This window comes from Pleurodeles waltl, chromosome 7, assembly GCF_031143425.1.
Source record: "Pleurodeles waltl isolate 20211129_DDA chromosome 7, aPleWal1.hap1.20221129, whole genome shotgun sequence".
Classification (NCBI taxonomy): domain Eukaryota; kingdom Metazoa; phylum Chordata; class Amphibia; order Caudata; family Salamandridae; genus Pleurodeles; species Pleurodeles waltl.
The window spans coordinates 972267761-972293818 of NC_090446.1; the positions used below are offsets into that span (position 1 = coordinate 972267761).

Below are 26058 nucleotides of genomic sequence, written 5' to 3' on the forward strand. Positions count from 1 at the left end.
TGGAGAAATTTAAAGCGTGGAAAAATGTTCCACGTTTTGAACATTTTTGCAATACATTTCTCTGCACCTAAAATTTCTCCCACTCAAAAAAAAAAGCTTGTATGTTTGTGTTCTATATGTAATGGTGCCACATTTAGCGAAAGTTCTGTCATATATCACAAGCACATAGGACACAGGCTCTCAGTCACCTATACACACATTTCATTCATACGCACACGTTAATACATCCCCAAAGACCACGCTATCAGTTACACACATAGCAGCCCTGTGATAGCGCCCTTAGTCAAAGTATTTTTTCAAACCATAGTGTTTGGATCTATGGACATTAGCCCTTAAGTCCGTGAAGCTCGGCATTGGGGTGTCTGGTAACCAGGGGCGGTTCCTGTGCCTCAGCATCAGGCCTCTTCCCTCCTAATTTTGTGAGGCATGTGGATGTTAATTGCTAAAAGCAGAAGCAACCATCCACATACCTAACAAAACAACTGTGTGCCTCGGTGCCTGCCTGTCTCTGAGCTTGCTCACTCGAGGGTCAGGCAGTCAGGCCTTTATCCAGTGTGACACATGCGCCAGGGGGTGTTTTCTTTTACTTTAGGCTGAGTAGGGCTGACCTAGCGCCAGTCCAGGCGCTGGGTCCTTACTGAGCACCCAATAATGACGCGCAGCAGCATCTTATTTAGAAGCTGCCCATGGCGTGTAGCTCATCAGTTCGATACTTCCAGGGGCTGCTTATTAGTCACTGCTGAGGCTACATCACCGTCCTACCCTGTCCCCGGTCGGGGGGTGGGGTCAGCAAGCATCACTGACCCCACCCTCTGAAGACCTGGGAAGGGCTGGGATTACAGGAGGCTGCTTGTGATTCCCTTGTGTCTTTGTTCCAGGAGTTCTTCTGAACGCATTTCTTAAGCAACAGCCTCTATTTTGGATCTAATGTTTGAATTTTCAGTATACAAAAATAGGTCAAGTCCAGTGGTTTGGCCTGTGGTTGACACAGAGGGCTTTGAAGGATATTCATCTTTCAGCCAGTAGCCAGTGCAATGCCTTGAGCATAGATCTGATGTGGTCACATCTGTTTAGGATGTAGACTTGTACTCTTTGGAGTTTGACAGTTGGGCATTTTGTAAGCCTGGTGTATGGTCGACTGCATAATATAGCCTTTTTATCACTAATGGTATATTGATGCCTGTACTCTGTGATGATAGCTAGGTATGGGTTGACCTGTTGTAGAATTCTCATGACGCAGAAGGCTCTTCTAACATTGTTGACTTGACTTTCAAGTCTAAGTTTGGAACCCCTGGTCACACCCGAGTTCTTTACCTTTGCAAATTGGCGGCAGGTCATAGTTGGGTAATACTTTTCCCATATTCCACATGGGAGAATTTCAGTTGTAGAAGGGTTTGGTTTGAAACGTTTTTGTTTTATCTAGCTATAAACTTCAAGTTGACAGTGAGCACTGATGTCCCGACATCTGATGTGTTTTTCCACCTTAAGGGCAATGTGTTTGTCAGCAGAGTAGCTGTAGCATGTTTTTTTGAATGATTGAAATAGACCAGGGAGCGGAGTCTGTTATATGTTGAAAAACTGTGGTGCAAATGTTGCTGCTTGTGAGAATGACAATGATAGGAAACGAGCTATGATGCATTTTGAGCCGTCTCACCCGAAGTATGACTAGATGTATTACAGTTTGGTGCCACATATTCCAGTATCATTTAGTCTTTTAATAAATAATTGGTGGTTCACAGTATCAGAAGCTGTGGGATGGTCAAGCAGGAGTAGTGCAACAATGCTGCCAGAATCTACAGTATGCTTATTGTCATCCCAGATAACAATTAGTGCTGATTCTGCACCTGTTAGAATGGAGGCGGTTTCTTTCAAGGAACTATGACATCTCGATGAATCCACCTTTTTGAATTAGTTTACCCAAGGATGATCCATTCATTATAGGTTTGTAGTGTGTCGGGATCTCTGGGTCCAGCCCTTGCTTCTTAAATGTTGGTTTGATAGTTTTTCAGTTTGTTTGGGAATTCCTCAGATAAACGTGATTTATTGATTATCTCTCTGGCAACCATAGCTGCAGAGGTAGCATTGAGGATGTTTTAAATAATAGTGGGGGTCGCAAAGTCAGCAAAAGAGCCACCAGTACGTCTCTTTCATGGAGAGTTGAATACATACATCTAGTTTTGAGTTTGGGTTGCTGTTATTGTGTTTCGACCTGATTTTTGATGCGTTATGTTTATTGGTTGTTTTTGTTGGGAAGAATATTTTTCAGTTCTTCATTTGTGTTACACAGTTTTAGGAGTATTTGGATTACCTTGAGATGCATTCTAGTTGCTGGAATTCAGAGGAAATGTTGAAGTATCCTTTAGTTGCGTTGCTGGCATCTAAACTGAGTTGTGAGTAGTATGATTTTTTTTTTAACAGACATTTTTATTGGTTCACACTACCTTGACTTGAAAAAATATAGGTAGGTTCTTACTCTGACCATCTCAGAAAGTAGCATAAGCATGGGGCATAAATAAATAGCGCTGCAAGTTACTGCAGGTGGAGAAAATAATCATACATTCTAATGTCAACAGATCACACGCTTTTACCACTGCAAATTATTGGGGGGGTAGTATTTCTTGCACCTGGCCCTTCCCATCCCTTAGTCGCTCCCAAACCACCTCCCACCTCAGCATCTTGGTTTTTTAATGATCTAGCTTTCTTTCTCTACCCAGCTGTTCTGAACTGGAAAATGTGAGAGCATGTATCCAACAGCCATAATTGGATCACCCAGCAGAACAAGTATCAAATGTACAGCAGTAAATCTAGAACTGGATAGTTGAAAAAGAAAAGATTCCGGATTTTGGAAAGGTCAAGTCAAAGTGCAAACCTTAACCCTTTTGAGGTACTCTCTATAAATGAATGTTTTCTAAGGAAGAGGGGAACTCTTATTACGAAATGAGAGCCTGATAAATCTCCTACAGGAAACTTTCCATTATTGCTTCTAAATGAGGTTCTACACATTACTGAATCCTGGGGCCCACTTTCTTTTTCACACACAGCTATTGAAGTTGAAGAAAACTGAATCAGACATCCTCAGTTAAAGTAACAACAAAAGCCACATTCGCACATCTAATCTCAAAGTACATACCTTGGTGGCCCCCATTAGACCTACTATCCTCATGTATCCCCACAACACATCCTCTTACACTTTGGTGGTCCTCATAGATGTACTACTCTGGGCACTCAGCTCTCCCTTAGATGGCAACAGTTCACACGTAGGTGGACGACAGAGAACTGATACAGTGTATATGTGAACTATCCTTAGAATAATGAGACCACACACCAGCGTGGGGGCAATAAAGTTTAATTCATTGGAATCCAAATGTATTTTTCATAAACACTTTGGATTTTAACATCTGATGGAAGTACATCACATCACATTTCAGAATTGTTCGATGGTAGAACATGCAAGTTTTATTTTGTGTCCCACGCCCTGCCCCTTGTATAGTGGCCATTTTATGGTACATTAGAAAGTCATAATCTAAGGTATTCTCACCACAGCATGAGACATATCTGCTTATGTTTGTGGGAACAGTCATGAGCTTGGCTTGTTGGTTCTTTGAGATGAGAACAGCTGTCCATACCATTCATCAATTCCTCTCTTGGGGTAGCGGATCATAACCTCCATTGTTTAATGATATCCTTATTAGCAAAGAGAGTGCCCATTTTAACTGGAGGGTGTGCTCCTTTTGGGTCCTTGATCTTGTCTATCGCTCCCGAGAGCAACAATTCTGGAGAGAAGTCCATTAATCCTCCTAGCACTGAGCATAATGTATGTATGAGCAGGGATGTGGAATTCCTATCGCCCGACGTCCGGGACATCTTGTTTGGGGTCAAGGGCAACAAGTTTTTATGTTTACTTTGTCCTTGGGACAAGTAAGCCCAAACCTCTGCAGCGCAAACCCTTTGGTTGCAGTTGAGGTAATGTGTTTCCAAAAGATAATGCTGTTCAAACTTGTATTTATGGTTCATTATTTGAAAGCCTTCATTATTAGGGTGAGTGCTGTAAATAAATGTTTTAAGGTCACACTTCACTACTGACGTTGGTTCCAGTACAAAAAAAAAACGTGTATACACATGTTTGAAAAGTTTAGGCTATGAGGCTAAGTATAATGCTCCCAGAATGCTCTCTGATTAGATGCAAATGAAGTGTCATTTAGTAAAATGTTTTGATGCATGCTAGTATATCCCAAAAATATTTCTAATGGAAAATCAGTGTAACCATTTTCAAGACGATTATGGGAAGCATGAAAATAAACAAACACTGACAAAGCCAACTGATCTGACATATTTTTATAAGTCTTTTAGTTTCATCAATGCGTGTCTTGTTTTGACATGGCTTTTGTAACACTTTATTGTTGTGGGAGCTACCAGGCCCTCAACATTGTAACAAACACTGGCAAAACCCCCCCAAAACGTTTTTGAACTCTAAAAGCACACGTTGCCACCAGTGGCATAACAAAGGCCCCGCAGCCGCCCTCCAGGGGGCCCCTTCAGCACAGCTTCTGCCCTGAGTGAGTCTGGATAGGGGGCTCCTCCATGTTCTTTGCAAAGGGGCACCCTCCAGTTTTGTTACGTCACTGATTGCCACTGTAGTTCCTGACACTGAACAAAACTACTTTGTGTGCCAATATGCTCCTTGTGGAAGAGCAGAATGCAATCACTCACAGTAAAGCCAGCCAAAAGAGAGAGAAATAGAAGTTTAATAAAAACAAAATGTCTTTGTTAACACCAGACCTAATTAGGGACCAAGACCCACATGTAGATAGCTTTTTGCATGTCGCAAACAGCGACTTTCGCTGTGTGCGACGTGCAAAAAGCACATTGCGATGCACAAACCCAGTTTTGCGATTCGGTAACCTGGGTACCGAATCGCAAAACGGGTTTGCGACTCGCAATTAGGAAGGGGTGTTCCCTTCCTAATTGCGACTTGCAGTGGAATGTAGGATTGCTCTGCGAACGCGGGCGCAAACCAATCGCAGTTTGCACCCATTTCAAATGGGTGCTAACACTTTCGCAAAAGGGAAGGGGTCCCTATGGGACCCCTTCCCCATTGTGAATGTCACTGTAAACATTTTTTCAGAGCAGGCAGTGGTCCTACGGACCACTGCCTGCTCTGAAAAAATTAAACGAAAACGTTTCATTTTTCATTTTTGTAATGCATCTCGTTTTCCTTTAAGGAAAACGGGCTGCATTACAAAAAAAAAAAAAAACTGCTTTATTGAAAAGCAGTCACAGACATGGTGGTCTGATGTCTCCAGCAGGCCACCATCCCTGTGAGGGCCGCCATTCGCAAGGGGGTCGCAAATTGCGACCCACCTCATGATTATTCATGAGGTGGGCATTTGCGAAGCCCTAGCGAATGTAGGATGGTGTCAGTGACACCATCCTACATTCGGATTTGCGACTCGCAAATTGCGACTCGCTCTGACTCACAATTTGCGGGTCGCAAATCTGAACCTACCTACATGTGGCCCCAGATTCTTAAAGAAAGCCACAAAAGTGCACCCATGGTATATGTCGTACCCCTATAAAATATTTGTGAATTGTATTTTAGCATGGGTAAATACGCATGTGTAGATTTGCTCATGTGAAAATCTATTGAGCATTTGCAAGTTCATTTTCCCTCCAGCCACTTTCTTCCCAACCTTGGAAGAAGTTCTAATTCTGCCATTGTCAGGAGTAAATGGCCAACGTTTCTTATTATGGGAAAATATTAGAGAGAAGCTGGTGAAAATCTTTAAAACATGCAGGTTAGTAGGTTTGCAGACTCAAAGGCATTCCAGCCGTGGAACTATTGCTTACTGCTTCCTCCAGCCCCAGTATGCAGATCTGCAGAAAGGTGGCAAAATAAGGAAATTGTTACAGTAGGGATTGAAACTGCAAGTATTCAAGCCCTACTATGGTAGTAGCCCTGGCATAATCAGAGAGGTTATTATCAGAGCTCTTACATAATGAGATTGCTGCCATAATTTGGCGCCACACTACATGGCACCAAAGGGACAAGTAGATCATTTTACAGGACAAGTAGATTTGAGAAGCAACCTGTCCCCTGGACAAGTAGATATTTTAATAAATTCCACACCCCTGATGAGATTGTGCCAGTATCCTTGAATTGTTAGGCAAGGCCATATCATATAAAAGAAGTCCCCTTTTACTGTGTGGCATCTAGTATAGTGTGGAGATTGAGCCCTGTTCACATGCCATAAGCTTTTAGGACTACAGTACATTCTGTAGAGGTTTTCTTATTGGATTAAGAGTAGCAATAGCTAGTTCTTTTGGATCCATCAAATAGTCTGTCCAGTTCATGGCTTCTAGTGGACTCTTCAATCACATTTGCAGCCTCCTAAAGCAATGCAAAGCATTAGAGATTAGTATTCAGTGCAGGACAGTCTTGAACATTCGATGACTAGTTTAGCAGCTAATGTATTAAACTCAAGAGCTTTTATCTTTACTTGGTACGTCTGAAGGGTGTGCCTTTAATTGTAGGTCCATATTGAATTGATACGTGTTATTCAGATTGCTTTTGTTGTTTTGGCAAAGGAATTTCATTCCATACATTGCTGAGCTTGGAAATGGCAGTGTGGTCCTACTTCATGAATCCTTCTCTGCCCATCAGTTTCCTCAGTTGTGTCCCCTACCAAAGTGGAATTTCTTGTGTAAACTTGCCAGCATTTGAGGACTACTTTGGTCCCCTCAAACCACTTGCACTCACCCTACCAGATGTCTTTCAAACACCACTTAAATCATCCTTCCACATATCCCCGTACTAGTAAACAACATCCCTCTAGCAACCAAACTCACTCCCCTTTAACAATTCACTCACGCCTGCCTCATCACCAACCCTACCTTTTCCGTTCAATGTCTGTCACTAATCTCTCAGTATTCATACCTTCTTCATCTACTATACTCACACCTTCAGCTATCGTATCCACAGTGCTCTAATTTGATACAAAAAACCCTACCCTAACAATTGACCACTTCCCCCAAGACACACTGTCACTATACACTCCAAACATTAAGCAGACGATTGTTTGCACTGATAAAGGTTTAAGAATGTGTGGAATATTAACAGTCTTACCCCATTCCACACTAAGGTTCACATCCTAATTTGCTCCTGCCCACTTACAACTGTATAGAAAATCTGTTCCTCATAACTCACCCTCTACTCAAACCACTAATTCTCCTAACAATCTCACTAGCCAACTTTGTCCCAGACCTCACCTAGTCAAATACGTACTTAATGAATCTGAATAAGTGAACTCAAAAGCCTACCTAAAGTTTGTTGCACAGCAGCCTAGAATCCCAGCATAACATTTACTACCTAATGTCACACATGAAACGCATGGCATTGCCAAAACTTTAAATTGTCTAAAATCCTATGGTACATAAATAAGGCAATAACAAAATCTGCCATAAGAACACCTACACTAAAGCAATACTGTTCTCACCATTTAACAAAGAAGAATGCCAATCTACTAGATCTCCCACAAGAATGCTCATTTGCAATGTAGAAAGGTTAAAAGATTCTTGGGCACATAAGTCTAAGCACCAGGTTCAGCATCCATACCAGCACCTTGTAGCTCAAAGATCTAGCTCCGCTATCAGGATAATCAAAAAAAGGGACAAAAGAACTTCTTGCTCCCCACCCCCAAACACAGTTGTCATGCATCTTCTTTAGTACCAGATTCTTAAGATGGAATAGAATCCACATACAACATCCATTAAGCTACCTTCGCACATTTGCATTCTCTTCTGGACAGTGAATAGCACTATCAATGACCAAAACCTTTGTAACCTAGGAGACCTCAATATCTGGTTTGATAAAACCAATATTTACCAGAACGCATTTTGGGGGAATGCTTGTTTGCTTTTCGCTAAACATGTACTTGTGCCTTACACCTAACAATTCCATTTAGGTCTCATCTGTCCAGAGGGCATTGTTCCAGAATTTCGTGGTACATTCAGGTGCTGCGTTGAAATTCTAAGCCGTGCAGGAAGAGCTTTTTTTCCTGGTTGACACTGTATGAAAGCTGTATTTTTTCACTCCAATTCTATAGCAAGGGAGGCGCAGCAGGGGGTTATTGATTGATTGATGGATGGGTAGGTAGAGATTGTCTGCCAAGACTACGGTTGCAGTCCTGGTGGAAACATAAATGGTATCAGACTGGGAATATCATGGAATACAGAGCAGCGAGCTGAATAGACCACCTCACCTCCCCGTTGTCCCAAAGTGTCATACTGTCGTGCTCCCAACCAAAGCACCTACTGCTCCAAAGGTGCAACCAAAGAGTACATATAATACAATTGGAGGAGCACCAACAGACTGGCCAGCTGGACATGCGTTGGTAGGGACTGACTTTGTGGACAGAAATGGATACAGACGAAAGAAAAGTCCTAGGCAGTGGTGACTGCACGAAGTACATAGATGAAGCATGTAGACTGCCCTGGTAGGTGGAAAACCCAGCACTACTGAAAGTGGATAAAAGGGCAGGCACTACTTAAGGTGGATAAGGTAGAGGAGGATGGGAGTGCCTCAGAGCAGCGTGAATACTAGCCATCCAGTATCAGGAAATGAGAAAGTACACTCATCGGGGGAGGGTGGGCGGCTGCATGCCCTCTGGGTTGAAATATGAGACACACCATAGGAGGTGAACGGATCCGCATTGAATACTTAACATAACCCACATACACCATAAAGAACAACACCAGTTGCAAGCTGGTGGCAGCAGACAACCAGATTGAGGATTTGCAATTGAAATGTGAGGGGTTAGATAAAGAGGTTATTAGGATGCTTTTCACCCAAATATTGGACCACAGAGAAGCAGAAGTGGTGTATGTAGAAATGGTACACATGGTGAGCCTACAGAGACGTGCAAATTACTAGTTCCCAGGGATATATTGGCACAATTGCCATCCTTTCAGCCAACAATGTCGTGCAGAGGGAGCAAGATAAAAGCCCTCTGAACTTTGAAAAATACTTTGCCCATCTCCTATGGGATATTGCATACTTCACCTTAGATAAATGAAAAAAAAACATGTAACAGCTCTGGACATTTCCATGTAGGATACAATTCCAAACCAGAGATGAAAACCATCACATCACGTTGGTGAAAGATGGCATGACAACAAATAAGGTTCAAGCTGAGTGAAGTGGTTTAGGGTCATGGGGTTTGGAGAGTGACTGGAAGATACAGAGTCAGTGCTCGCGGCAGGATAGATCACTTCGCAGAAGGAAAAAGTGACAAAAGCTGTAGGATTGCTCTTGACAGCACTGATTTTAAAAGATGAACACGGATGGGCAGCCAGACACTGTGTAGGTCAGTAGTCAAATTTTGCATTGTGGAACCAATAAGAATTCTATGCTGAAGCTTCACGCAGCAATACTGAAGAGTTTTAGATTTGTATTGCTTTTATTGGATTTAAGCCTAGATCTATTAGCCCTAAAAGAGGGATGGTCACGAGATGCGACTGTGGATCATGTGCTCAAAGTCATGTGCACTCATTTGGTTTGTATGGGATACTGTTTGAATTTGTTCTGTGTTCTGGAGTTAATGTTATTACAGGGTACAGACTGGGAGTGTTGGGAGGAACCAGAGACAGGGAGAGGTACCTAAAGACTAACTATGGGTGAAAATGTATGAAGTAAAACTGGACAGAGGTGAAAATATCCAAAGTATAAAGTGAGGGAGCTAACCCCCCCCAGCAATAAAGAGCAAGGGTGAATGTTGACTAGTGCAGGCGTAAGTGGCCTTTTCGAAGTAAACCTACTTTGAAAGGGGTCACTCTGAGAGGTTCCAATTCTGCACAGCTCAACGTGATGCCACAGCTACTAACAAAACATGTGGGGTTTAAGTTTTTATGAGGAACACGGCAGGGATAATGATATCTGAGACCCTGAAAGACAACCATGGTAGAAATGCCTTTGTGAAATGGAGGGTGGGAGATAGATGATAGATTTACTATAGTGTTCATTTACCAGTCACATTAGGGACAAGAAAGGTTCTTGACCGCAATTCTACATAAATTACAAAGCTTCTCAGAGGGTGGAGACATTGTAAGATAGGTTAGGTATTTGCAACTGTGTTGCAAGAGAAATGTTGCATCACAGGATCAAATGCCTGGCGGGGGAGCTGATACTGATCGACACGTGGAGGGTGTTGCACCCAACAGTTAGATACTACACCTTTTTTTCCCATTTAGAGAACCTTCAAGACCACAACTCCACCTCCCTCATAGACAATCTCACCAACCTCAGACTCAAACAACTGGTCAAAGCACCCACCCACTCAGCAGGACACACGCTTGACACAATTTTCACCTCAAGCCAACACATAACCTACACCCACACCACCGAACTCCCCTGGACCAACCACCACTGCGTCCACTTCTCCTTCACCAAACCCCCCCCACACACCACCATCAACACACCACGCCCTACCGCATGTGGGACAAGATCCCCACAGAATGCCTGAACTCCCAACTGGCTCATAACCCCCCCCACCCCCCCCCCCCCAACGATCCCAACACAGGAGCGCACAACCTCTCTAAATGGATCACTACCTGCGCAGACACACTAGCCCCCCCTCAGAAAACACATCGCCACCCGCAACATCAAGAACGCCCCTTGGTTCACCCCCGAACTCCAAGACTCCAAGCACAAATGCCGCCAAGCAGAGAAAATCTGGCGACAAGAACCCTCTACAACCAACTTCTCCATCCTCAAAACTTCCATTCGCACCCACCACCAACTCATATGCACCACCAAAAGAGCTAACTACAAGACACGCCTTGACAACAACTCCCAAAACAGCAAAGAACTCTTCACCATCATTAAAGAGCTATCCAAACCCAAAGCCAGCAGCATAGACCCCACACACATGCGGCCCCTATGTGACGCCCTCTCCAGTCACTTCCACTTCAAAATCCTGGACATTCACAACAGCTTCATACCACACACAGCCACCACACACAACCCCCACTCTCCCAACTCAAACCCCACTCATGACCCCCCCACAACACTTACCACCTGGGCCCCTACCACACACGAAGAAACCGTAAAAGCCATGAATTCCATCCACTCTGGATCCCTATCCGACCCTGCCCTCATCGTATCTTCAACAAAGCCAGCCCAACCATTGCCCCCATACTCCGTGACATAATCAACTCCTCATTCGACTCCGCCACCTACCCAGACCCCTGGAAGCACGCAGAAATCACTGCTCTCCTAAAAAAAAAAAAAAAAGCCGACCCGGAGGTCCTCTCCAACTACCGCCCCATCTCCCTCCTTCCTTTCCCCGCCAAGGTCGCCGAGAAACTAGTCAACGCCCGCCTATCCCACTTTCTCGAGGAAAACAACACACTTGACCCCTCCCAATCTGGGTTCCACAAGAACTGCAGCACGGAAACCGCCCTCATCGCATGTACTGACGACATCAGAACCAGAGTCGACAAAGGCAAGACCGTCGCACTCATCCTCCTAGACCTCTCCGCGGCCTTTGACACTGTCTGTCACCACACACTCGGCACACGCCTCCACAACACAGGAATTCATCACAAAGCCTTAGACTGGCTCACCTCCTTCCTCACCGACCGGACCCAAAGAGTCCGCCTTCCACCCTTCCACTCCACCGCTACCAAAATCATCTGCGGAGTCCCCAAGGGTCCTTCCTCAGCCCCACACTCTTCAACATTTACATGACCCCCCTCGCCAACATCCTCCGACCACACGGAATCACCATCCTCTCCTACGCAGACGACACCCAACTCATCCTCTCCCTCTCCCTCACCCGCAACCCCACCACCGCCAAAACCAACCTACACGCTGCTCTCCTCGACACCGCCAACTGGATGACAACAAACCACCTCAAGCTTAACTCCAACAAAACCGAAATCATAATCTTTGGCCCCAACAAAACTATATGGGATGACTCCTGGTGGCCCACTGCCCTAGGCCTCGCAAACCACACACGCAACCTCAGCATCATCCTGGACCCTCCCTCTCCATGACACAGCAAATCAATGCAGTAACCTCCTGCTTCCACACACTCCGCACACTGAAAAAATCCTTCAAATGGATTCCCTCAGATGCCAGGAAGACAGTCACCCATGCACTCATCAGCAGCAGACTAGACTACGGTAACACCCTCTACGCCGGCACCACACTCAAACGCAAACTCCAGAGAATCCGGAACACAGCTGCACGCCTCGTCCTGGACCTCCCGTGCCACGAACAAATCTCAACACACCTCAAGTCCCTTCACTGGCTCCCCATAGACAAGAGAATCACTTTCAAGATCCTCATCCACGCACACAAATCCCTCCACAACACCGGCCAAACCTACCTCAACGAAAGAGTGAACTTCCACACTCCCACCGCAACCTCCGATCAGCCGACCTCGCACTAGCTACAGTCCCCCGCATCCAACGACCCACCACAGGAGGCAGGCCCTTCTCGTACCTCGTCCCCAAAACCTGGAACTCCCTCCCCACCAACCTTCGCAAAACCAAAGACCTCCTGTTCTTTAGAAAAAACCTCAAGACATGGCTGTTCGAACAGTAAACCCCTCCTCCCCCTCCCCCCCCCAAGCGCATTGAGACCCTCACGGTTGTGTAGCGCGCTCTATACATTTTTTTTATTGATTGATTGATGACCACAAGGCGTACTTGCTTATTGTTGTGATTTTCAAGTCTAGTGAATTAAATAGGGCTTGTGATGTCCATAACTACATCCACCAATGCCACAGTGACAGTAACCTCCATGAGACTACGTGTAGACCCCTGGGATTGGTAATGGAGGTTCAAGAGTTATTTGCTGCAAGATTTGCCTAATAGAGCTGCAACAGTAGAGACAATCACACAGTATGACACAAAACAACATGTCAGATGTGAAGTGGGAGACTACCTGGGAAGTGCTAAAAGGTATTGTGGGGAAGCTAATGTGAGTAACTGCAGCTGATTAAAGAAACGGGAAACTGTTTCAGGAGGCCCAGGAGATAGACTTGAAGGAGACAGAGGGAAAACACAAAACGTCTGGGCATAGAGCTGACTTCATGAGGGTTCAAGCCGTCAGTGGACAACTACACATGATGCTAGTCAACAGGTCTACTGTTACATAGATCCTTCACTAGGGCATTAGTGATTCTAACGTGAAGGGTCTGTGCCACAGTAAACAACTTCTTACTGCTTGCTAAAGGGGAAGCCAAATTGAGATAGGATACACCCCCCGAAAAGCGAAATATGGCACAATGTAGGTGTAGGAATAGGGGCAAAGTAGTACTTTTTCAACTTTTTTTTAATGAGACATTGTACGCCTCAGGGAAGGAACTAGAAGATAAAAAAGACTATCCAGTGGTAACGACTGAACAGAAAGAGGCAGTGTCTTCCCCATTCTCCAAGGAAGAAGTCCTTGTAGCCATGCATAGTTTGAAATCATTTAAAGTGACAGTCCTAAATGGGATATTTTGCAAAAACTTTTGCATCCTCCCTAATTCCCACACTTCTGAAACTGTTCCAGTCTGTACTTGATGTCACAGGCAGAAGCGATTGTTCTACTCACACCTGTACGGAACCACAACAGTGCACCTCACAGATTGTGTGTGCTCCTAAACGCAGACAACAACAGACATGAACGGCCCCTCCCTGCGACCAACCAAAATACAATACTACTAGATAATATATGGTGATCAGTGGGGTTTTGTCAAAAATTGGCAGTCGTTTGACAATGTAATACAGATGGGTGACCTTTTTGGAAAGGCTGCCCACTTCTTGATCTTCCTGTGTGCTGGATTTGATTGGACAGAAGTTGTGCAATTATGTTGAAAAGAGTGCTTGCATTGCACAAAGTATGCCTAGTACGGTATGCCTGAACTTCTTATGGCTACAAGCCAACGACCCAACCTGTAGGCCTGATTGGTTTATTGACAAACGTTATGTTGAGTGCCGTAGGCTCGATATCTTTATTACAAAGGTCATGACAAAGGCAGCATATCTGAATTATTTATCACAAAACGCATGGGTTTAGTAAAGCAAATAGACCTTTATTGATGAATTCTTATGAGACTGCCTTAAAGCCTGTAGACCATTATTTTCTAAAGCAGACGCCATGTCAAGTACAGTAGGAAAAATACTTTGCAGGGTGTTACTCTGTGACCAATACCTTAGGTTGGGGTTTCACATAATGAACTCTAACAGATGTGATAGGAAGGAATTTTATACTAAACTGCTTGCGTATAAAACATACAGAGCCTTTACACGGTGAACGCTGCCCAATACAATAGAAGGGGATTTTACAGTGAACTCTGACAACTGCATTCTGAAGTGTTTTTACCTTGTGAACTCCTTGATTAAACAGCATAGAAAGATGCTTGACGTTTTGAACTATTCGAGAAATACTAGATTAGGTATTACTTTTGTGAACCCTGATAAAACGCAATAGTAAGGAATTTTACACTATGAACCCTCTGCCAAATATAAGTGGAAGGGTTTCATATTGTGAACACTACAACAGATACCCCAGGAAGGAGCTTTACAGTTTGAACTTGATTTTGAGATAATGTCAAGCAGGAAGGGGTTTTACTTTGTGAACTCTCTGATAAATGCAGTATGAACGGGTTTAGTACATATATCCTTTTTAGGTCCAGTCAGTGAAAGCTTGGCGTTTGCAGATTGAGAGACTGTTTATGTTAATATATATTCTTTAGGTCAGCTCTTGTAAGCTTTAGCACTTTTACATATGATAACAAAGGCAGTGGAATTAATTTTACATTGTGAACGACTGGACAAAGCCTGTAGACTTCAACTTTTTGATTGTGGATAACCTCATGTTGTCCAGTAGACACACATAAGATCAGCGCTCGTTTTTACGACTAGCGCGTGCTAGTGTGCAAATTATCATATTGTACCTCATAGATAATGTCAGCAAGACTAAATTGACAGTTTCCCACTGTGATATTTATTTAGGTTACGTGACTTGCATCCTCGTTAATCTGCAAGGCCGCTGCAGGATGGTTGTAGGTTTGTAATTCCACTACACGCGTTGTAAATATACGTTCTATTATAGTATTTACTTGTTTGTGCATTAAAGCGCCTTTCTGTTCTAAGGAAGAAGCACTGTCTGGACTTTGATTTAGTGAACGTTAGTGTTGCGAATGTGTAGCCTACCGGACCTCCCTGTGTGAGCCTTGGTGTGCTCTGCTTCGTTGTCCTCGAGCGTTAAAAGGTGTAGTTCGTGAGCCTGGTGTGTGGAAGCCACTGGACACCAGAGGTGAAGGAGCCGAAACAGGGCCAGTAGCTTTTACCAACCCCGATACCTCTTGAAGCCGATTTGTTGAATGCAGTATGAATTGGTTTCGGGTGAACTTTCTGGCGAACACAATTAGGATTTTTACTAGGGCTGCATGAAATTCTGAGAATTTCCTTTTTGGAAATTATGCACAAAGCCCCCAAAATAAGCATTAATGTGCTTTATTAAAGGAAATGTCGGCTACAACATTTTGCACTATTTTTTTTAGCGCAAAACACGCCCTGGATTCCATTTTTGATGTGAGGATGCATTTCCTTTCAAACAGTCAGTCACTAACTTTGAGTTTATTGACATTCTTCCAGACCTCCTTCAATACGATTTTTATCATAACAAAGTCTCAATTACGCAGTGTGGCATAATGTCGTACTCTCAGACATTTCGCATATCAATTGTAATGGAAAATGCTGGAAATTCCACAAGATTATGTTGCTCAGGTCTAGTTTCAATTTGCAAGCTCTACGAGAAATATGATGGGGGGGGGGTTTACTTTTAGAACTCCTTGTCAAACAACATATTGTGAAACCTCTGACAATTGCAATTGGAAGGGATTTTTACATTGTGATCTCTAACAAAAACAATAGCAAGGGGTTTACATTATGAAGCCTCCGTTAAATACACTAAGAAGGGATTTTAGATTGTAAACACACGAGAAACTCCACAGGAAATGGCTGTAGATTGTGAACTGTTTGACACATACAGTAGGAAGGGGCTTTTCACCGTGAAAATTCCGATAACCGCAATAGGAAGTGATTTTACATAGGGAATTACTTGGCAAATGCCGTAGGAAAGAGTTTTATATTGTGAACTCTGACAAGTACAAGGGGTTTTACATCTTGAGGTGTGTCAAATGCAACAAGGAGAGAGTTGCCAACTGACAACTACAATACGAAGTGATTTTACATCGTGAACCCTATGCCAAACATCATAGGGTTGGGGTTTTGTGGACTGTCTGACAAGGAACGAGTATTACATGGTGAATTGTATGAAAAATTCAGTAGGAATGGATTTCACATTTTCAACTCCAGGACAAATACCACTGTAAGGTTGTTTTACATTTGTAACTATCCGAAAGATATACTAGGAAGGGAATAAACCTTGTGTATTCTCTGACAAAGTAATAAGAAGATGGTTTAGCACACATGTCCATTTTCGTGTTTTGGCACTGGCCAATTATATTTGCAGAGAGGAATTTAAGGTGTTTGTCAATGTATACTTTAAGTCTTCGTAAATATTTGATGAGTCACGTTTATTTATTTTAGTGTTGAATCCAACTGACTTGTTTTATTGACTGTTGATTGTGTGACAGCAATGTAGGCAGAACCATGACGTGCCCGAGGTTGCCGGCTCCCTGCTGATGCCCTATAGCTAAGCATCACCCCTGAGATCGTAGGTACATTTCCTGCCTTGCCTTTTTATAAAATTTGATCAGTGACGACATGCTTCTGGTGACTTCAGCCATAACTGGATCAGCATTGGCTTTATAATGCATAAAAAAAGCTAATACCTATCAGAAATCAAGAGGGACTTTGGTAAGCAAAGGCTCATTTGTTAATATTTCTTTGGCTTACATGCTTCCTTACTATGTGTGGGTTTAGTGACCAGGCATCTAAATACCACCTTATTATAAGTAGTGTTTAGTATTTCATCACCTTTTGGCAGACCTCCTGAGCTTGCCAGGAGAGGCAAAGCTATTGCTCTTTCTCACCTGTCTAAGGGGACCCCCTCCCCCCACCCCCCGGACTAGCTAGAAGAACTGATTTCATGTTTGTCTTCCCCTGTGCTATCACAATTTGCAGCAGTTGATTGGGAGAGTTAAGGTTATTGTGTCATCTGTGCCATTTCACCACTCGGGCTCTCCAGAACTAGGGGAGGGTTAGTATTAAACTTCCTTCCATTCGGTTGTATGATGGGACAGCGCATGCACTTATCACGCATTCCTACAACGCGTTAAGTACAACGCATGCGATATTACCACACATGCACTTACAGCAACATGTTTTTTAACAAGCATATGCCTTTAGCACGAAAAAATCATTGTAAAGGCATATGCATGGTAAAAATTAAAGAGGTACGTATAATATGTATGTATATGTGTATGTATATATATATATATATATATATATATATGTATATATATATATATGTGTGTGTGTATATATATATATATATATATGTGTGTATATGTATATATATATATTCCCACCCAAAAACTCTAAACACCCCTTACCACCCCAAAACCTGTAACTACCCTAAAATCCCCTTACCACCCAATATCCTATGTGCACCCTAAACATCCTTTACCACCAAAAAACCCATACCCACCCTAAGAATGCCCTTACCACCTAAAAACCAATACCCATCCTAAAAATGCCCTTAATACCCCAAAACCCATACCCCTGTAAAACTTAAAAATGCCCTTACCACAAAAAACCCATACCCACCCTAAAACCTAAAAATGCTCTTACCACCCAATAACCATTGCCCACCCTAAACCCTCAAAATCCTGTATATAACAGTAAACCACTTAATACTTACCTGTACTTACTTTTAAAAGCTTCACCCCGCATACACCTTTACCATTCATGCCCTTACAATTAAAAAAAAAAATACTTACCTTTAAAACCTTTACCACCTGTATACCTTTACCATTCATGCCTTTACAACAAAATAAGCTGTAAAGGCATGCATGGTAAAGGTGCATTTGTGGTAAAGGCATGCATGATAAAGCTGTGCGTGGTAAACACAAATGCGTGGTAAAGGCATTGTGATAAATGCATTGCGTTGTATTTGCTGCGTTGTAAGTGATGTTTCCCCTTCCATTCATTGTCAAACAATGACAGCCTCCAGCTGTGCTTAGATATGTCGAAGAAGGAATTTTGGTATACCACACATGCCAGCTCCCCAGGGCTAGCTCGGAGATGCAAGTGCATGATTGATTTGTCCATAGGCTAAGGTGACAGTAATGGTGCAGCATGTTCCAAATGACTGGTCTACATGTATGCAGTCAGAGTGTGAAACCAACTGCATTTTATAAATATTACTAAGCATTTGCTCCAGAAGCCTTCAGAAGAGTCTGCTCCTTTTGGATTTTTTTTTCTAGTTCAGCACAGTGAGTTTTGGAAAGTGCTTTTAAAGAGACTATACCCTGAGTGAAATCCCTAAGTCATGGTTGGGTACATCTTATAAAACTACTATCCTACCTGAAAACACCTTTATCTCTTTTCTGTACCGGTAACAGTGGTAGAGCAGACCAGCTGCAAGCTAAGAATTGGAGTTTGGCAAGGCGCAGTGCCTAAATCTTGAGAATCCTGGGATTCCATGCCAGCGCCACTCCCACTCAATAGGACCATGGTAAATCTGTCTTACGAGCAGTCTGTAAATGCTTTCCAAAACCCTGGGACATTACCCATCCTGGTAAAACACATGCTAAGGTGTAGTAGTCTTCCCAAGGCCCATTCACACCCTGAGGGCATAAAAGATGCAGGATATCTGCTTCTGTCAAATTCTACATTTACCTAGATACCCCCACCCCTGTGCTACCATGTAAGAGATACTTCACGCCCTTTCTTTCTGCACACCAGTAGGTCCTTCATCACATTTACGCATGTGGCATTACATAAACTTCCTCTCCGGATTGAACTTCCCAGAAACAATTCCTCCTTTCTGCCTTCATGCTCAGCACGGCCCTAGTCATAACTCAACCTTACAGGTGAGATACAACATTGATTTGTGCAGATACTCTGAATCTGCAACTGCTCTGTGTTGCATTTCATCACACTCTTCCAGTTGTCCCGTTAAGGGTGCATATAGTCCGGGATGCATATGCTGGGAATTTAATGAATATGAAATTGAAAACTGATAATGATAGTGGTAAAGATGCAGTCATTGGCAAAGTCATTGGTTTCTAATAATTGTTAATATGGAACTTGTTAAAATACAACTGCCAATGACTTACCATTACACGTTCTGTTATGTGGTGCTATGCTATTGTGTTTAAAGTATTAAGTATAACACTTACACATGCAAATCAGTGGGATGGCCATGACTGAGAATACTAAAGCTCTCATTACAAGTGGCCCCTTAATTCCCTTGTTACCAGACCTGTCTAAATTGCAAGTTTTTTAAATTTTCACTCTGAGTTTTTGGCTTCCTAAATCAACCTGGCCTAAAATAAGAAATTCCAGAGGGATTTGAACTAGAAATACCAAATTCCCGGTCAATTTCTCTTTCTTTGTGGACCTAACTTGTAATAGGCTTAATTTTCCCCACCCTAGAGTTACTGGTACCCTTGGCACTGGTAAACCCGGGAGGGGGTGGGGAGGGGAGTGGGGAAAGTATGGCTTTTTTCCTGGACCACTCGTTTGAGTCTAAAATGGAGAGCTAGTAGACTGTTATAGAAGGTACTTATCTGGAACTTGTGAAAAGTTGTCAGTTGAGGGATAGTACCAAGAATTAGAGTCCGTTCCAGAGGGTTCAGTGCCAGAACAGAAAAGCTCTTGTTACCTAGTTGTCCATTTTTGAAACTGGGACTTCTTGGTGGCCTGTGGGAGACACTTATATGCTCCTAGGGGGTTCTTTAGTCCACAATGTATTCTGAAAGTGTAATGAATCCTCCTTTGTCATTTCTCCTGCAGCAACTCAAGCAGCAGCGGGATAAACTAAGGATGTATCAGAAAAAGATTATGTTGCAGCTGGAGAAGGAACGAGAAGTGGCTCGGCAGCTTCTGCGGGACGGCAAGAAAGAGTGAGTGGTGGGATCTAAAGCCAGATGTTGTTCCTCCTCAGAGCTCCGGATGTTCTGCTTGAAGAACTATACTGTATACTTATGATCCACCCCAAGTGCCCAGTCACTGAATGCTTGCAGCGATTTACGCTAGAGTTTATCTAACATTTGGAGGCCTGAAGGGCTCTGCTCCACAGGTCTGTACACCCTTTGGCTTGCAGTGATCTGCCCCTCATATTCCAGACTGGATGTTGGCTGTGAGTTGGCCCACAGGAACCTGACAATTTACTCCAATATTACTCAGATGTATTTGGCACTTGCAGGTCCAAAGTTATCCATCTGACGTTCTGGGGAGTCCGTGGGTTTTCAGTTTTTGAGGTACCACACTGATTGCGGAGTGGAAACACTCCAAACTGGTAATGTGCATATAAAATGCCAGAACACATATGAGAAGGGCACATTTGTGTACTATGTGTTAGAGCTCTGAACATATCACTGGCTCGCTAAACTACTTGAGACATTTTGTAGGAAATGTTTGTAATATTGTATGACAAGACCATCCTGTTTATCATTGGACTGTAGGGGGGCACTTAATTACAGCAGCACATTGGAGCAGATCTTAGATTTAGACTTAACTTATGTGCTATAGATTAATAGAAACATAGTAAATTGTACAGCGCTCATTTGTGCATTCATTACTTATTTAAAGTATTGCAACTAGCACATGGTTTTGCAGTGCAGCTTGATGTTTTATACCACCCTTTAGAGAGAGGGGTGTGAAAATGTTTATCCTTTTCTGTAACCTTCTATATGGGTCACGTGTTTGGGTTGCACAGTTCATGATTAGCCCTGGTGTTTAGGGCTGTTTAAAACACTTAACTGTACTCTGTTTCCCAACAGCTACCTACAGTGAGTTCTAGTTGGATATGGTGCTAGCTACTGTCTTGTGCTCGTGACAGTTGGTAAATGTGTCTACTTAATCTCTTTCACCAGCAGAGAAGACATTATTTGGAAACTATCATATAACTGCTATGATGGCCTTTCACTGTAGTTTGACCTGGGACTTTTCACTCGAATACATCAGACCAAACACCAGATTGTATGGGTTCTGATCTAAAGCTTTTGTGCTGGCTGGTGAAAAAGGATTGGGTGGTATTGCTACGTGGGTGCCTTATTCCAAGTGTTGAAGTGATAATTTCAATGCTGCCATAGAAGATGTCATGACTGATGAAATTTGAGGTAATTAGCAGTGTATGGGAAGGGAGCGAGTTATAGTTACCTTGGGGCACGAGCTATAGATACTTGAAATAAGTCGAACCATAGCTGCTGAATTTCTATGGCTTTGTACATTTGGTATATGAGCTTAACTATAACGTTATTGTAACCTTTGGTTTTTCAAGTGAATTTCTTTTGTTTTTTAAAATTCTATTTCATAACTATAATGTCCCTGTAATCTTTGATTCTTTTTGTTTTTGTGTGAATTTCTGTGTGTTTTTTTAACGTTAAGTAATTTTATTTATTTACGTTAATCTAGTGGCTAGGGTTGCCTCCAGGGTGTTGCCTGTGGCCAGGCTGGCAGCCAACCACCTGTAGGCACCCAACCACGTGTCACGCACAGCCTTTGACCATGTGCGGCCACAGTTGGTCATAGGTCCTAGCCTGCAGCCAGTCCTTGCGACCTACCCGTGTAAGCACCCATGCAATGCATGGCCTTCGGCCATATGTGGCAAGGGCTTGGCCACAGGGGCCCCCCCAACTGCCTAGGGCAAAATACATATTTAAAACTGGGAGGTGGAGTTGTGTGGCCCCCTTCCCGGGCTGATTTCATCCCTGAGGTCCCCATCTCCAGGGCCCCAGCCACAAAACCGGGGTGTAGTGGCCCCACCCATGGCTCCCTGTTTCTGTTGATGGGAACCGTGGGTGGAGCCTGAAGGCCCCTGTCGTCCCAGTCAGCTTCTAGCCTCCCGTGGGAGCAAGCACTGCTCCCGCACGCAGGGAGCTGCTAAACATGTAGCTTCCTGCGTGCAGAGTAATATTTCATCTGTTTCCCTGTCCGCGTGGCAGCGGGCAAGGAAACCGATGAAGGGTTTGACAGCTCCCACTGGGAGTGGACTTAGGGCCTGATAAAGAGTTTGGTAGAGGTAGTTACTCCGTCACAAATGTGACGTATATCCCATTGCCATATTAAGATCCCATTATAGCATTTGGAGACAGTAATGCATTGGATGGAATACCTGTCAGGTTTGTGACAGAGTAATGCCAAACTCCAAATTAGCCCATTAGTGTTTGCTCTTGCTTAGCTCCCGCCAAGTGGAAGCAAACGGTTATCTCCCATGAGTGGGCACCTCAGGAGATAGTCGAAATTGACCCTGGGGGATGGCGGCCCGAGGGGTCTGTGCAGTCTCGTGCCTCATTCTTTGTTTAGCCCCAGGAAGGTCGTGGTCCCTGGGACATGTTAAAACCCCAGGAGGGGGGTCTGCACAGGCCCCTCCTTTTTTTTTTTTTTTTTTTTAAATTAAGCTCCAATTTGAACTTAGTCCCAGAAAAGAAGAATAAAAAATACATAAGGGGCCACGGTATGAACACCCTGACCCCTTGCCTCTGGAGCTGGGATCCCAAAGGGACATCTCCAGGGCTAAAAAGCATTTAAAAAGCATTTAAAAGCAGAATCGCGATGGAGTTGTGAATCCACGGAAGAATAAAAAAAAGAAAAAAAACATAAAAGTACGGGCTCCCATGCTTCTTTTTTAAAAAGACCCCTGGTGGGCCAGGTGCTGGGGCACTCTTTTTTCTTTTTAAAAGAAGGAGCCTCCTGGCCCCCCCACAACCCTGGGGGCCAGCACCTCTCTGGGGCGAGTAAGACAATATGAGTAGGCCACTGGGGCAAAAATGCTTTTGATATGTGGAGGAGGCCCAATGGCCTCCCCCCCAGTGCTCCGGGCCACCTCTCTGGGGCACTTACTAAATAATATAATTTCAGGCCCAATTAGCCCGGGGATCACCAACTCCGGTGGCCATGTGTACATTGGAGGGGGGACCCTTGTGGAGCCGCAGATGGCCCTGGGGACCGCCACCCCCTAGGGCCGGTTCCTGCTATGTCCACACTCACACTGAGACTGACACTCTCACAGCCACTCTCACCCCCAGATAACCCTCTCACAACTATTCGCACACCCAGGGCGGCTGTGGCCAACTCCCGCCGCGCAGGCCTAAAGGGCCGTGCTCAGCTTGGGGTTGGGTGGTTAAAGGAGGATTGGCCGCAGGGTCTGGTTGCAGGCCAGATCTTGCGGGCGACCTTTGCTGGGCGTAGGTGAGGGCTGTGCACGGGGCCCTGTGGCCATCCGCTACCACGCACTGCCAGAGGCCATGCACAGCGGTGGTTGGAATAACGTATAGTGATTAAAAAAATTACCATACGTTAAAAACAAGGAAATTAACTGAAAAACCAAAGGTTACAGGGATGTTATAGATAGGCTCACATTTTAAACATAATAAAGTAGAAATTCACCAGTTATAGGTAGTTATCTCAAGTAACTATATCTTGTGCCCTAAGGTAATTATAACTCGTGCCATCACCATGCACTGCTAATTACCCCACAAATTATATTACTCATAACATCTTTGATAGCATCATTGATAATGTCAATGTAATATTTGCAGTAACATTTTTGACAAACTGTGCTTGGAGGTGGCGGGAATTATAGTTTACTTAGTTCCACCTAAGGCTACCGAGTCCCAAGATGGATGCCAACACTTCCTGGTTGATGTGTTGACAACCAGTCAGATCTCTGCATGAGATCAGGAGGGGTCTCAAATCCTTCACATCCCTATATATACACATTTGTTTTCTCCTTAATTTCTTAAAAACAACTGAATTGATTTAGTCCAAAACAAAAGAAGGTCGCTTTCTGGACCAGGACCTACCTTTCTGCCAAATTTGGTGTAATTTCTGCCAAATTTGGTGTAATTCCGTCCAGTAGTGTCGACGCTATCGCTGTTCCAAAACCCTATGGAAAAATGGAAGGGGAAAATGTGTTTTGAGACCCCCCTTTTTCTCAGCCCCCCTGGACAGGTCACCCAAAACTTTCCAGACAGCAGCTGACGTGACAGGCACATTTTTAAAAAAACGTTTCATGAAGAATCATCAAGCAGCGCCAAAGATATTGGCAAGTAAAAAAAAACAAAAAAAACAAAAAAACATTTTTTATATAGTAACTAGGTTCTAACTATAACTACCTAGTGGTGACTGCTACTAGGTTTTACATATATATATATATATATATATATATATATATATGTATATATATATATATATATATATATGTATTACGCCAATAGGTATCGTTCGGTCTTGGTTTCCATAGATTTTTTTTTTTTTTACTTGCCTGTATCTTTGGCACCATTTCACGAATCTTCACTAAATTGTCCCCTCTCCCCCCCCCCCCCCCCCCAAAAAAAAAAGGCCCTCTAAAATCTTGTTGTGCATGGAAAGTATCTGGGTGATCCGTCAAGTGGGTGCTGAGAAAAAGGGAGGGTTAAAAAAAAAAAGTGTTTTCCCATGTTAATTCCCATAGACTTCTTAGATGGGACTGTAGCTCAAACCGCTGGACGGAGTTACACTACATTTGGCAGAATGGTAGCTTTTGGTCTGCAGGGAGCCTTTTTAATTTGGTGTAAGTTCATTCAGTAGTTTAGGAGAATTGAAAGAAAATCCAAATCGGGACTAATTCACAATTACTGCCGATCTTGTGCAGAGCTGATTGGCTGCCAACACTTCAGCCAGGAAGAGTTGGCAGCCATTTTGAGACTTGAGCAAAGGGGGCGTGGTACTGTTTCCCTACCCCCCTAGCCTTGGTCCAGGGGTCCCAAAGGGACCCCCCTGCGCTAAAAAGTTTTTTTTTAATTCACAGCGAAAATCTCAAATATTCAGGAATTTTGCCTTGTATTAAAAAAGCAAGCGCGGTCTCCTGGGCTTGCTATTCATTTAGCCCCCGGATGGCCCAGGTTCTGTGGGCTTTCATAAAGTATCGGAGGGGGTTCAGGCCCCCCCCCTCCTAGGGGTGATTAAAGCCCCAGGGACCATAGGACAAGAGTATTATACTATGTGGGGGCCGTGTGGCTCTCTGTGCCGCAGATATTGCCACCTCCCCGGGGCAATGAACTATTATGTATGCGGGTGCCCAAGCGCCCCCCGCGGCCCAAGGGCCCGCCACCTCCCCAGGTTAATAAATATAATGTATGGGGGGCTTCGCAGCACCCACGCCCCGGGGACCACAACCTACCTGGGGCTCAAATAACATAAAGTAGGGGGCCCGTACCAGTCCCCCGGCTCCGGGGACCACCTCCCCTGGGCTACATTGAAATGATGGAGTGAGCCAACAATGGCCCTAGGGACTACCTCAGGTGGTATCTGTTTTCTTTTGCTTGGCGGGAGCTGACAACAGACAAATATACTTGCAAGGTAAGAGATGAAAACATTGCTTCCACACGCAGAGAGCTGCTATTTAAAGTAGCTGTCTGATTTTGGGAGCAATGTTGGCCTCCACAGGATGCAGGGAGCCGGCTAGGACCACTGGGGCTCCCCCGCGGTGCTGTTACTCACTCACTCTTTCTTTCTCTCTCTCTTCCTCTTTCTCTTCCATCCCATAATGGGATGGAAGAGAGAGACATTGTTATTGCGATTGTCTCTCCTTAAAATGACTTCAGAGCATCATACTAGCAAGATTGTTGGATGGAACATTATACTTACCTTTAGATGCAGAACAGAGTCACCTCTGGCCTACTTGTAAAGCTCTTGGACTGTCACTCAGTAAGTTGCAGGGTCAAATCGTGGTATCTCATGGTCGTCTGTTTATTCACTTGTGTTTTGAATGTTAATCGTAAGTTGTGATGGAACATTTACATCTTTTTCCCCATCACCATCTTTAGCTTGAATGTCATTAAGAAGTTTGGACACAACGTAATAAAGAATCCCCTGTGGCCTAGTGGT

At 43.8% G+C, this 26058-nt stretch overlaps 1 protein-coding gene across 1 annotated transcript in view; it reads left to right on the forward strand.

The window, feature by feature from the left end:
* The window catches only part of CHMP6 (charged multivesicular body protein 6), an 83168-nt gene that overhangs the window by 29694 nt on the left and 27416 nt on the right, over positions 1-26058 (forward strand). Inside the window, exon 2 of the mRNA XM_069199736.1 lies at positions 19981-20090. Within this exon, the coding sequence (XP_069055837.1) occupies positions 19981-20090 (110 nt within the window). The remainder of the gene's footprint in view (positions 1-19980; positions 20091-26058) is intronic.